Source organism: Martes martes (assembly GCF_963455335.1).
Source record: "Martes martes genome assembly, chromosome: 14".
Classification (NCBI taxonomy): Eukaryota; Metazoa; Chordata; class Mammalia; order Carnivora; family Mustelidae; genus Martes; species Martes martes.
The window spans coordinates 34,198,318-34,212,851 of record NC_137902.1 but is presented as its reverse complement, the minus strand read 5'-3'; the positions used below and the strand labels follow the sequence as shown (position 1 = coordinate 34,212,851).

General features: G+C 44.5%; 1 protein-coding gene across 1 annotated transcript; it reads left to right on the top strand.

Moving 5' to 3' along the window:
- Nucleotides 1–8,215: 8,215 nt before the first annotated feature.
- On the top strand, nt 8,216–14,274 carry HHEX (hematopoietically expressed homeobox). The gene is made up of 4 exons (XM_080822744.1): nt 8,216–8,652; nt 10,771–10,949; nt 11,183–11,233; nt 13,174–14,274. The coding sequence occupies exons 1-4, from the start codon at nt 8,286–8,288 to the stop codon at nt 13,390–13,392; spliced, it is 816 nt and encodes a 271-aa protein (XP_080678870.1). The 5' UTR covers nt 8,216–8,285; the 3' UTR covers nt 13,393–14,274.
- The last annotated feature ends 260 nt before the right edge of the window (nt 14,275–14,534 follow it).

Genomic DNA, 14,534 nt, shown 5'->3' with positions numbered 1-14,534 from the left:
TTAACAATATTTGGTCTTCTAGTCCATGAGCATGGAATGTCTTTCCATTTCTTTGTGTCATCTTCAATTTCCTTACTCAGTGTTTTATAGTTTTCAGAATATAGGTCTTTCACCTTTTTGGTTAGGTTTATTCCTAGGTATCTTATTATTTTGTGTGCAATTATAAATGGGATTATTTTCTTTTTAAAGATTTTTTTTATTTTTAAAAAAAGGTTTATTTATTTTAGAGAGAGAGAGAACATGCAGAAGTTGGGGGACAGACAGAGGGGGAGGGAGAGGGACAAGCAGACTCTGAGCAGAGTGTGGAGCCTGACTTGGGGCTCAATCCCATGATTCTGAGATCACAACTTGAGCCCAAATCAAGAGTTGGACACCTAAGCACCTGAGCCACTTAGGAACCTTTTAAGATTTATTTATAAGCAATCTCCACACCCAACATGGGGCTCAAACCCACAAGTCCGAAATCAAGAGTTGCATGCTCCATCAACTGAACCAGCCAACATCTCCCTGACCCCCAGACTGTTTTCTTAATTTCTCTTTCTGCTGTTTCATTATTGGTGTATAGAAATGCAACAGATTTTTGTACACTGATTTTTGTATCCTGTAACTTCACTGAATTTGTTTATCAATTCTAGCAGTTTCTTGGTGGAGTTCTTTGGGTTTTCTATATATAGTATCATGTCACCTGCAATTAGTGAAAGTTTTACTTCTTCCTTACTGACCTGGAGTCCTTTTATTTCTTTTTGTTGTCTTCTGTGGCTAGGACTTCCAGTACAATTTGAATAAAAGTGATGAGAGTGGACATCCTTGTCTTGTTTCTGATCTTAAGGGAAAACTCTCAGATTTCCCCATTGAGGATGATGTTAGCAGTGGGTTTTTTATATATGGCTTTTATTATGTTGAAGTATGCTCCTTCTAAACCTACTTTGTTGAGGGTTTTTTTTTTTTTAATCATGAATGGATGTTGTACTTTGTAAAATGCTTTTTTTTGCATCTCTTAAAATGATACATAATTCTTATCCTTTCTCTTATTCACGTGATGTAGCATGTTGATTGATTTGCAAACATTGAACCAGACTTGCAACACAGGAATAAATCCCACTTGATTGTGGTGAATGACTTCTAAAATATATTATTTTATTTGGTTTGCTAGTATTTTATTGAAGATTTTTTTTTAAGAGATAGAGGTGGGGGGTGTAGGAGGGGTAGAGGGAGAGGGAACGAATCTTAAGCAGACTCCATGCCCAGTCGTGAGCCTAATGCTGGGCTTGATCTCATAACCCTGAGATTATGACCTGAGCCAAAATCAAGAGTCAGACGCTTAACCAACTGAGCCACAGAGGTGCCCTTTATTGAGGATTCTTGCATCTGTGTTCATAAGGGATATTTGTGTCTGGCTTCCTTCACATAGCAAAGTATACACATAGCAGAAACAAAATAAAAAATAAACAAGTGGGACAATATCAAACCAAAAAGCTTCTGCACAGCAAAATAAATCATCAACAAAGTAAATAAACAACCTGTAGAATGGGAAAAAATATTTGCAAATTATATATCTGATTAGGGTTAATATCCAAAACATATAACAAATTCATACGATTCAATAATAAAAAACAAAGTATCCACTTTAAAAGTGAGCAAAGAACCTGAACAGACGTTTCCAAAAAAAAGATTTATGAAAGGCTAACAGGTACATGAAAAGATGCTCAACATCATTAGTCATTAGCAGAATACAAATTCAAACCACAATGAGCTATTACCTCCCGCCTGTTAAAATGGCCATCTTAAAGAAGAGAAGAGACAATAAAACCTGGTGTAGAGGGTGCCTGGGTGGCTCAGTTGGTTGAGCTACTGCCTTCGGCTCAGGTCATGATTCCGGACTTCCAGGATCGAGTCCCGCATCGGGCTCCCAGCTCCTTGGGGAGTCGGCTTCTCCCTCTGACCTTCTCCTCTCTCATGCTCTCTCTCATTCATTCTCTCTCAAATAAATAAAATCTTAAAAAATAAAAAAATAAAAAGCTGGTGTAGATATGGAGAAAAGAGAATGCTTGTGTATTGTTGGTGGGATTATAAATTGGTAAGGCCACTGTGGAAAACAGTATGAAGGATCCTCACAAAATTTAAAATAAAACCACTATATGATCTAGCAATTCCTCTTCTGGGACTATATCCAAAGAGAATAAAACCCTACCTCAAAAGGATATCTGCACCGTCATGATGTTCATAGCAGCATTATTTACAAGAGCCAAGACATGGAAACAACTTAAGTGTCCGTCAGTGGATGAATGGATAAATATAGGGAATATTATGCAGCCACAACAATTAAGGAAATCCTAGTTTCGTGACAACATGAATGGACCCTGAAGGCATTATGCCAAGAGAAATAAGTCAGACAAGAAAAGGCAAATACTATGTAATCTCACTTACATGTGGAATCCAAGCAAAACAAAACAAAACACCTCTACGAGAAAGAGATAAAAATGTGGCTACCAGAGGTAGGGGGTCAAGGGTGGGGAATTGAAGGAAGACGGTTAAGAGGTACAAAATCCTAGTCATAAGATAAATATTCCATTGCTAGGATGCCCCACATTTGATTTATCCATTTATTGGTTGATGGACATTTGGGTTGTTTCCACTTTTGGGGAATTATAATTCTACTATGAACATTTGTGTACAAGTTTTTGTATGGACATATATTTTCATTTTTGGGGTATGTACCTAGAAGTGGAATGACTGGGTCATGTGGTGACTCTATGTTTAAACTCTTCAGGAACTGTCAGTTTGTTTTCTGGAGCAGCTGCTTCATTTTATGTTGCCACCAGCAATGGATGGAGATTCCAAATCTCCACAACCTTACCAACATTTGTTATTTCCTGATTAAAAAAAAAAATTATTATTGTTCTGCTAGTGGGTAGAAAGTAGTACCTTATTGTGGTTTTGATTTGCATTTCCCTCATATGTACTGACATAGTACATCTTTTCATGTGCTTATTGGCCATTTGTTTTTTGGAGATTTTATTTATTTATTTATTTATTTGAGAGAGAAGGAGAACATGGGGGGAAGGGAGAAGGAGAGGGAGAGATTCTCGAGCAGGCTCTGCACTGAGTGTGGAGCCCAACGCAGGGGGCGTGTTTCAATCCATGACCTTGAGATCATGACCCTAGCAGAAACCAAAAGTCGCACGCTTAACCGAATCATCCGGGCGTTCCATCTGTTTGTACGTCTTCTTTGGAGAAATGTCTATTCAGATCTTTTGCCATTAAAAAAAATTGGGTTCTCTTTTTATTAGAGTTCCTTACTTTTCTAATTGGACAAATAAATAGCATAAGTTTCGCCGAACCTTCCATGATCAATACACCCATATTACGGTGCTAAGTATGTTAGAGTAAGTATTTCAGAGTATGTGAAATGCAGACATCATGAAAGCGATGTCACGGTGATTATTACCCACGTGTTCCAGAGCTCTGATCCCAGCCACGACACAGGTGAGACATTTCTATCTAATCTCATTAGTATTTTGCAAGTTAGTAAAGCCCTAAACCATGAATTAGATTTTGTCAAGTTTTAAGATAAATGTAATACAATGATTTGAAATGTGACATAATAAGTGATTTAGTCATCCCAATATTTGAGGGTAATAAAACTTTTACTGTAAGTAAAAATAGAACCAAATTGCTATAATAAAATCCACTGATGCTTTAAAAAAAATTTTTTTTTGTAATGAGAACTTTTAAAAAAAGATTTTATTTACTTATAGAGAGAGAGCAGAGTGAGACAGAGAGCACAAGTGGGGAGTGAGAGGGCGGGAGATGGGGGTAGAGGCAGAGGGAGAGGGAGAAGCAGCCTCCAAGCTGAGCAGGGAACCTGAAGATACTGGGCTTGATCCCAGGCCCCTGGGATCATGATCTGAGCCAAAGGCAGACTCTTAACAGACTGAGCCACCCAGGCGCCCTGATGCTTTCAAGCTTTAACTAATTTGAAGTTTTACCTCTATGTATATTTAATTATTGAAAATAATTTGATTAGTCTATTTGTAAAGTTTATTTGTCCTAATGCATTTAATGAACATACTGTTCATCTGTTACAAAAAAAAAAGAAGAAATTTCAAAATAATTACCAAAGTTAGATAAATTAGAGGTAAGACTCACCTTCTCTTCCTACGAATGTTAGTCTCTTTTATAGTAGCAGTGACTAAAATAAATGGTGCCAAATTTTTGGACAGAGTCTTGTTTAATTCAGAATATAATTAAAATCTCATGTAGCTTTATTGGTTTTAGTATCCAGCAGAGAAAAAATATTGAAACTCCAAGAGATTTTGAATTAAATAGCTACAACAGTTTTGTTTTATTAGTTCTGACTGTGTGAAAAAAAATTATAAGGACAACTTCGGAAAAACCTAGTTCTTTTAGAGCCCCAAATGACTTTTAAAACAATAAAACAAACTATAAAACCTACACAAGTGATATTAAAAATTATGTAGTTCAATAAATGTGACATTCACAAATGTGGTTGTAATTTTTTTTTTAACTATAGTAAAATGAACATGGATCTGACGACTGGATTTAGAAAAGATGGTGTTATATAGCTTAACAGAATTAAGTGCTTTAATTTGCTGGTGAGCGTTATGTAGCAGAGCTGGAATGTTCTATCAATGCCTTTCAAGATCTCCATCTAACTCCCAGAGTCTGTGGCAATCAAAGAAAGGGATGATGCTTCCTTTTCCTATACTCGTGATTATTTTCCTAGCATTTTAATACTTATTTTTGGAAGGTTTGTAGATTTAGATTTTTTTTTCTTTTTCTTTTTTTTTTTTTTGCCTGGTGGCCAAGTCATGCACAGAATAAGCTACAAACCCATACTATTTTTGAAGATGGAGCTTAACGGTTGGCTAGTAGTGATTTACTATAAGGGCATTATATGAACTGATCCCCTCAATTGCTTGGTAGGTGGAAGGGGCAAGAAAAGAAGAAAAACAAAAATGAGAGAAAGACATTTTGTGAAGAAAACAATAATCAGTTACCTGGTTAGTTCACTGAGGTCCCAATCTTTGAAGAGCCAAATATAACTTTTGAAGGTTCCTTTGAGCTTTGGATAATAATTGTCCTTTCTTTGTCCCCAAATCATGTCTCTGTCCTTGGTACATAGAACACACTTGACTTTCACAGTATTCCAGCACCTGGCTGACTTCTCCATCAGGCCTGCGGATGAGAATTAATAACTGGTGGAATGGGCACAACATCAGACCAGACCTCAGAGGGACCAATGATTTGTGAACAGCCCTCCATGATGGCTTCCAGGGACAATGTACTACCCGAACTTGTATGCAGACTTCACAAATAATTCAAATAATTTTTACCTTTAAAAAAATGAAAAAATGAGACTGCTTTCATTTCTTCAATATCTAAAATCATACTTTAAAAATTTTTTATACTGGAAAATTTAAACTCTACAAAGAAGCTGAAACTAGTACAATGCATATCAGTATACTCTTCACCTAAATTCACCAATGAATAATTTTCTAATTTGCTTTATCTCCTTATCTGTACATGTGTGTATAATGGTTTGTGTATATATATGTTGTGTGTATGTATTGAACTATATGAAAGTTACAGATGTCAAGACCTTCACCCCCACTTCAGTCCACACCTCCCAAAAATGAGGACATTTTACTCACAATACTAATGTCATCTAACTTACAATTCATTTTCAGTTTTTCTCTTTTAGCTTCCCAATTGTCTTTTATGGCTTTTTTTTTGTTTTGTTTTTAAAATCCAGAATCTAATCGATTGGTGTGATACTATGAGAGGTTTCAAGAATCCTCATCCTCAACAATGTTTCGCTTGATGGCTCTTTTTTTTTGTTTTGTTTTTTAAAGATTTTATTTATTCATTTGAGAGAGAGAACACAGAGGGAGAGTGAGAGGAAGAAGCAGACTCCCCACTGAGCAGAAAGCCCAGGTGGGGCTCGATCCCAGGACCCTGAGATCATGATCCCAGCGGAAGGCAGACGCTTAACCGACTGAGCCACTCAGACGCCACTCACTTGATGGTTGAATTATCACATTATTTTATTTTATTACATGAATTATTACATTTTAAAAACTTTATCAAAGTTTTTACATTTGTTAGCTGGCATCCCTCCAGCTTTACCATCCACCATCCCTCTCTCTCCGAGCATTGCTATGGAGAGTGAGACTATGAACTGTTACATTCAATGTGTTATAATCCAAAATGTGCTTTTGATACTTAAATTGCCCCAAATTTGACCAATGGAAGACTCATCAGGGCAGTCTGTCTCCTTTCTGTGGTTTCTAGCACAAGATGCCCTGAGCTCACCTTGTACTTTCCCTGCCCCAGACCTAAAATCAGCCACTTCTTCCAGGACCTACTTATGCTATGAGTAGGTCACCCATCCACACGCTTCAATTCTCCAAATATTCATAAAGTATACAGCAAGTTCTCCCTTCAACTCCACCTCTCTCTTCATGGATAGCCAATGTTACTAGTTTTTTGTATAGTCTTCCAGACATAGTTTACCTAATAGAACAACGGCACAGGTAAATACCCCGACTCTTTCCTAAGGTTTTACCTCAAATGATAGCATATTACACTCACTGTGTTCGTCTGTCATCAGACTCAGAAAGATGTCTATGACTCCAACCCCAAAAGACTAGAAGACTTTAGGCTAAGTTTCAGATTTTCAGAAAGTTCAGGGAGGATGACTTGACCAAAGCTGCACTGACAACGCTCACATGCTATTCCTTGAATATTCGTCCCTCTCTAGGTTCTTTGACAACTTCTCATTTTTCAAACATCACTTCCTTGGAGAGTACTTTCCGTTCCTTAACACGCCCCCTCCCCCAACTAGGTGACGTCCCTGGTTATTAGGTTTCGGATCATTATGTACTTCTCCTTCCTAGCACACACATAAGTCACAGCATTAAAATTTGTTTCCTGCCTCCGTGAGGAACGGAACTACATCTGTCTTGTTCACTGCTGGCACATCGTAGTTGCTCAACAGAAATGTGCGCAGTGAAACTCGAACGCGGGCCAGCCGGCTTCCAGTCCACTCTTCTTTCGTCGGCGACCCCGCTTTAGTCGGTGAAATTGTTCCAAGATGTAAATAAAACATCTCAATAGGAAAAGCTGGGAAATGTGTATTTCCACGATTAATGGAGGACCTTAGCAGAGACTGCTCACCGCGAGGTGTGACTACCGCAGGAGGGCGTCAATCAAGAAAATGCCCCCTTGGCCCTCAGGCGAGTGGAGCTGCACGGAGCCGAGGCCAAAGGCGTAGAGCCACGGATTCAATAGAAAACACGTGCAAAACGGGAAAGCGGTGCTGCGCGCAGCTGCGCCCCCCAGGACCCAGGAATAGGGGACACAGAGCAACTCCCATTGGGGCGGAGAAGACTGCACAACTTCTACCTGGCACTGTAAGACCCACGCTTTCCCCTGATTCCTTCCCAAAGCGGCTTCTGCCAGCGACCTCACGGAAGTGGCCGAGTGCGGGGGGCCCACAAATGCAATGGGCTGGAGCGACCACGAGTCCGGGGCACCCGAAGTCTCTTCGTCCTTACGCCAACTGGGACGTAGCTAAGGGCTAGAGCTCTCTCTTTGGAGCCGCCCCAGGAACTCAGGGCACTTTCCCGCTACAAGCTCCGGAGATGCCCCAGGCAACATCCAGTGCCACCGTTACTCCAGGGAGCGCGCCGACAGGGAGAATACTTTCAGGTCGGCGAAGGGGCAGCTCTGCCGGTGGCCTCTCCGCCTGTCCGGCTCAAGCCTAGCTGCCCCGCGCCTGGGGCCGGCTACTGCCACCCTGGGCCCGGGCCGGGACGAGTGCCCCCGGAGTTTCGGCAGAGTTGCCTCCCGGCAGGAGCTGGGACTACTTGAGTCCGTGTTCCAGGCTCTACTTTCTTCGTGTCTCCCCACGACGGACGCGGCCTTAGGCTTCCTTCGAGGGCTTCCCTGGCCAGGGTGCCTGGCGCCCGGAGCGACGGCAGCGGCGGCCGGGCACCGAGGCGCAGGGTCCCTGGAGTCTAAGGCGAGCGCGTCCCGGGGGGCGGGAGCTCGGCCGGCGGGGGCGGGCCGAGGGTGGGGGCGGGAGGCGGCTCCCGGGGCCCCGCGCCATTGGCCGCAGGGACCGGCGGCAGGAAGGGGCCAGAGAGCGCGGCCCCACCCCGTGGCCGGCAGAGCCTATCGCCGGGAGCGCGGAGCGCGGATAAATGTAGCGCCGCGGCGCGGGCCTCCAGCTCTCCGAGGGGCCGGAGCGCAACGGAGCCATGCAGTACCCACACCCCGGGTCGGCGGCGGCGGCGGGCGCCGTGGGGGTGCCGCTGTACGCGCCCACGCCGCTGCTGCAGCCGGCGCACCCGACGCCGTTCTACATCGAGGACATCCTGGGCCGCGGGCCCGCCGCGCCCACCCCCGCCCCCACGCTGCCGTCCCCCAACTCCTCCTTCACCAGCCTCGTGTCCTCCTACCGGACCCCGGTGTACGAGCCCACGCCGATCCACCCCGCCTTCTCGCACCACTCCGCCGCCGCACTGGCCGCCGCCTACGGACCCGGAGGCTTCGGGGGCCCTCTGTACCCCTTCCCGCGGACGGTGAACGACTACACGCACGCCCTGCTCCGCCACGACCCTCTGGGTAAGGCGGCCGGGGTCATGGCGGGGCCGAGCCGCGGCGGCGGCGGGGAAGGCGTCACCCGGCAGGTGGCAGCGTCCAGGAGGCGGCGGGGGCGGAGGGGTAGGCAATAGAAAGTTGTGGCAAAAGCGATCGAAAAGCGGCTCTCGGGCGCGCGCGGGGACAGGAGGCGCGGGCCCCAGTGGCGCGCGGCCGGGGCTGACCGCACCATGACTCAGATTGGTTTTCCTGCACCTTGCAGGCGTCGGGGCGCGCGGGCCCGGGCGAGACCTCTGGCATGGTCGCGGGGGCTGGTGGCTGAAGGCAGCCCCGGGCGCGCGGGTCGCTCGGGGTGGGGTCCCCTTAGCTGGAGGGACCGGGAAGGGAGTGCCAAGGCGCCCCGGACCAGCCCTGCGGGGTAGGGATAGCTGCTGGGCCCCGGTGGTTATGAGGCTGGACCTGGTTCAACAAGCTTGTGCAGTGAAAGAGCCTGACCCTTTCCGTTCATACAGGAAATCTTGAGTTCTCGATAGGAGTAAATCTGGTTTCAGAAGCTGTTAAGTGTTTTCCTGGCTGCATGAAGCAGACCCTTCCCCCGGAGTAGTGCACGCCGCTGATTATTTTATCGACATCCTCAATACAGACAAATTCAGGAAACACTCGACTTCTGATAGCCGGGATCCGTTTTTCTGATATTGTTCATTTCCTCTGTGTGGGATGTGACTTTATGGCAGCTAAAATAACCAGTTGCTTCCTTTTTTTCCCCCCTCCCCGAAGCTGTTTTGCACTAGTCTGAAGCCTGACGTAAGCAAAATCTGGAAAAAAAAAAAAAAAAAAAAAAAACAATGCCAGCTTTCAAAGTGTTTGGGGGCAGGCCTGCAGACCGACGGACCGACGGACTGACAGACATGTCTTTGGAGTAGGAAAGGCAGCCAGGACACCTAGGGCATATGGTATTCCCGAGGTTTGCCCCCTCTGCGCTCGGCCTAAGAAATAAGCCAACGGTGACCCGCACTCCGGGTGGCCCTTGGCGGCTCTGGCATCTGAAGCCCCCCTGGGTGGGGGGAGATAAAGAAACGGGGCTCCTTTTCCTTTGGGCCCCCAGGGTTTTAAATTTACTCTCTGCTGTTGGCAGCTTCGGTGGGGACCCTAGAGACAAACTAACATTTTAATGCCTTCATGTTAATGACGCGGCCTTTAGCTCAGCCCTCCACCTCCTTTCTCATCGTTAAGATTTGAAGGGGATTATATTTTAGCCTTTTTGTTTGTTTGTTTTTTTTGTTAAAGTGACTGTCTAGTTGGCTCCAGCTTCGAGGGTTCGGTGTGGTGGCCCCGTGCCTCTGTGGGCCTGCTGGGGCGGGAGCCGGACCCTCAGCGGGGCCGGGCCTGGGGCGAACGTTTTCACAGAGCGCGCCCTGCGTTTCCTTGGGTTACTGCTGGGACCGCGCAGGAGGAAGCAAAGGGCTTTTCGAGATAGACCAACAGGAAACACATTGACGGAAATGTTGCCATAGCCCATGGGGTAGCTTTAACTGGCCGCCCCCGCCGCCGGGTGTGAAATCAGAGGAGGCCGCAGAGCGCTGGGACCAGGATTGGAAGCTCCGCGAGTGGCCTCACGTCGGCGCCCGGGCCCGAGGGCCTCCCGAGCAGGGTCCCTTCGGCGGCGCCTGGCCGGGACGCCTTGGGGAGTGGAACAGCCCGGGTCCTCCCCAAGACACGCACTCGGGTCTTTGGAAAGTGCGGCTCACCCAGGGAGAGGGCCTGGAGGTGCAAAAAGTTCTGTAGAAACTCGAGAGTGACTTCTTAAAAAGAGTGTCGTGGTATTTTTGGCTCGGTTTATTGTGGCTGTTATCTTGGGGCTCCAAAGATTTGTGCGTTTGAAATCAGCTGTGGGTGTGGTGGGTGTTATGTGTGCATCTGTGAGTGTACAAGGCGGTCTTACGTGCCTGTGCTGTGCAGGTGTGTGTGCCTACGGGTCCTTGGGTATGCATGTGTCTTGGTGCGAACCTACTGGGTCCTTGTGGGTGGGTGTATGCGAACACGTCTGGCTGAGTGTCCTTCTGCGTCCCCTACTCCCGTTTGTCACCTCCAGGGCCTGGCCGCTCCAGGGCTGTCCCTAACCGCTGCTCTCGCTTCCCGCAGGCAAACCCCTGCTCTGGAGCCCTTTCTTGCAGAGGCCTCTGCATAAAAGGAAAGGCGGCCAGGTCAGGTTCTCCAACGACCAGACCATCGAGTTGGAGAAGAAGTTTGAGACCCAGAAATACCTCTCTCCGCCCGAGAGGAAGCGTCTGGCCAAGATGCTGCAGCTCAGCGAGAGACAGGTGAGCGCGCCTCCGGGGCTCGGGGCAGAGGCCTGGGGTGGGGGTCGCGGGGCGGAAGACCGACGTGTCGCAAGACCGACTTGTCGACAACCGTGCGCTCGGGCGTGCCGCGTCGCGTCGCGCTGTCCAACGCCCGGAGCTCCGGCGGGCTCGACAGTGGCCCAGCAGCTTCTCCGTGACGCCCCAGGTCGCGTGGGTTCGTGGCAAGTATTTTTTCTCTCTCTCTCCTGTAGGTTAAAACCTGGTTTCAGAATCGACGCGCTAAATGGAGAAGACTGAAACAGGTATCCACATGGCTCTGTTTCTAGGGAAATAAATATTTTTATCATGTTATCTCAATGCGGGGCCTGTTATGGGTTGTATGCAAAAGTCATTTGAGAGACTATTTAACCTCTTCACCTTGATTAAAAAGGCAAATAGTCCTGCTGAAATTCAGGATGAGTTGCTCAGGTGGCAGTAATGCTAAAAGCACCTAATGCAGTTGCTATATCAATTATGCTTGGGTTTTCACACACTGGCTGGTAAAACTCCGGGCTAATTGTTTTATAAACCCCATATGTTGTTTATCTAATTAACGCAGGAAAGATAAAGTAATTGACAGTAAATGACTTAAGCAGTTATCTTTTGGAGAAAATTGTTTCTTTTATTTACACAGCCATAATAAAACCAGGCAGAGCTCAAGGGTAAATATAAGGAAATAAACACCTCTAAGTCTTGTTTGCACTGCCTTTTTTTTTTTTAGAAGAATTAAATATCAAAGAGTTTAAAATTATTTCCCATCTAATGCCAGCTCTTAAAATGAATAGTAGACCCGCAAGAGAATATACAAGCCTATCTGGAAAGTAGCTTAAAGTTACTAATAGTCTTTTTTCCAATGACCTTGTTACGCAAGATGTGATAAAAAGTAAAGGCTAATTCAGTTTTTGAAAAACCTCTATTGATTTAAAGCTAAAGATCTGCTTTTGATGTTCTAATGTGGGTGTCTTCTCCAAAGTTATCTGACAATTGCTTTAATTGTTCATTTGCTAGTGTATATAGAGATTAGAATAAAATATTTTTGAAAACCATAATATGAGCGGGGAAATTGAAAGCAGTGTGCATTTTTAAATTTGGTGATCATAACTTTTTCATGAGAAATAAGATGGTGTCACAAAGAGCACTTTAAGACAGAAAATAAATTTCCCATAATTTCATTATTCTAACATGATTTAAAGCCTGGTGAATATATTGTTCTATAGTCTTGCTATTTAAAAAACCCCTTGGGAATATTTCTTTTTAGTGTTTATGTCTATTTTAGACAAACAGAATTAAAAATTCACTCACTTGTTTAGTTCTTGGTCAAAGTCTTGACTGCAGTTTACCAGGGATTTTTAAAATAGTGGTTCCTGGGGCACCTGGGTGGCTCAATTGTTGAAGTGTCTGCCTTTGGCTCAGGTCATGATCCCAGGGTCCTGGGATGGGGCCCCACATTGGGCTCCCTGCTCAGCAGAGAGCCTGCTTCTCCCTCTCTCCAGAGCTTGTGCTCTTTCTCTCTCAAAGTCTTAAAAAAAAAAAAAAAATGGTTCCTTTGTAATATGGGAATATATTTTCCAGAAATATCCCCTGGATTTTAAGTTAATTGTAGTTAATTTCCTCCCTTTGCTGTTGGCAGCATTCTTCCAGTTCTGCATTTTTACCTTTGCCATGATTTTGTAACTCGTTAAGCATATTTATAAGTTTATAAATTTACTCCAGAAAATGGATGAAAAAGGATTCAATTTAATAATTTTGAAACTTTCCCTTAATTCACTACTTAGCATTCATATTTTTTAAATGCCTGAAAGACCCTGTTAACCTGCAAGGTTTAAAAATACTTGAAGAATGAAGATGGTGTGTACTTGTAGTGATCTAATCTCTCCTTCCTCTAAACTTTTAAGAATTTTGAGACCATGAGGATGGGCTGGAGCTAACTGTTTGTTTGACACAATACAGTTAGTTATATTTGTGACTGGTTGTTCTTATCTGGCAAGGGAATGATCTTTCTTTGATATGACAGGCACTTTTCTTCCAAGATGAGAAAGAATCACAAGTATGTATTTTCTGAATAGAAAGAGTATAGGTGATAGCAATAGATAAACTAAAGATTTTAAAGGTGATAGAGAATGAAAACACATTTTGGTTTATGTCTCTTATGTCTTCATATTTCACAAGCCTACCAATTTCCACTTTCATTCCTTTCATTCAGGAGAACCCTCAAAGCAATAAAAAAGAAGAACTGGAAAGTTTGGACAATTCCTGTGACCAGAGGCAAGACTTGCCCAGTGAGCAGAATAAAGGTGCTTTGGATAGCTCTCAATGTTCACCCTCCCCTGCCTCCCAGGAAGACCTTGAATCAGAGATTTCAGAGGATTCTGATCAGGAAGTGGACATTGAGGGCGATAAAGGCTATTTTAATGCTGGATGATGATCACTGACATTGGCACATTCAGAAAACTGGACTTGGGACTAACATTTGCTACAGAAAATCTCCATAGACATACTGAAAAGCTATGAGAAAGGGAATAATTTTCTGGTATTCTGGAAATCTGAAATATTTAGTGGCTGGCTAAGCAGCAAACTTACACTGAAACCTTAATTTTGACTTAAATGGTTTATGTACTGATTGTAGGTTATATGATGAAGGGACTCTTCACTGTTTAAATTCCCCCTTTTTAAAGAAGTAAATTGTTTTTTCTATTTATAAAAAGCAATTTTGAACAGTTTGTTAAATTTTTAACTTATAACTAAAGATTTTAATAAGATCTTCTTGAATGACTTTTTAATCTGTATTTACATCCCACTTAATGGAAAAGCAAAAGGGCACCTCAGATCCAGAGGTATGCCTTGGTAAAGGGACCCACATTTCAGGCAGCCTTGGAATATTTTAAAAGGAACTTCCTTTACTTTTTATATTGTATTCTTATACTGCCTTAAATCCAATATGATCTCAGAGCTCCTGTCTAGGGGATGTGTGTGTTCTTTTTGTCAGAGAGATATAGTTGATAAGAATCTTAAATGCTTGTTTTGCACCATCACTTAGTACCTTATATGACCAAGGTGTTAAGGGAATAGTACAGGGCAATTCAAGCAGAGAAACTGACTCGTCGGTGACTAAAATTAATCACAGATGAACTAGAAGTAGCAGGTTAATTAAATGTAAGTAGACTGTAGATACTGTGTTTTATATCAAACTGTTTATAATGTGTGTATATATAATTGTTCACTGTAAAAAAAAAAATGACCAAAATGGTGTTTTTTTAAAATGAGTAACTTCTGTATAAAATAAACCCGTCGATGGGACGACTGACCTCGAGGGGCCTCTCATTCTTCCAGTGAAACAAACGCACGCCTCTCACCTTTCCTTTCAGCGCCTCCCGGGTCCCCGTGCCGCGCTGGGCTGGGTGCGGGGGCGCGGGGTAGCGGGCCGGTGGGCCCGGGGAAGTAGATTTGGAACTTTCCCTCCAGGGGGAGGGGAGCTGGGGGCGGGGGAGGGGTTCGACGTGTGTGCGTCGCGGCAGGGGGAGGTTCCCGGCTTCGGACACCTAGCGCCGCTGGTCTGAGACCCCG

Bases quoted from the DNA above. Each gene is read 5' to 3' on its own strand.
- HHEX (XM_080822744.1), top strand. From the start codon at position 8,286: ATGCAGTACCCACACCCCGGGTCGGCGGCGGCGGCGGGCGCCGTGGGG. The intron at 10,950-11,182 runs GTGAGCGCGCCT...TCTCTCCTGTAG, and splicing joins TGCAGCTCAGCGAGAGACAG to GTTAAAACCTGGTTTCAGAA. The intron at 11,234-13,173 runs GTATCCACATGG...CCTTTCATTCAG, and splicing joins AATGGAGAAGACTGAAACAG to GAGAACCCTCAAAGCAATAA.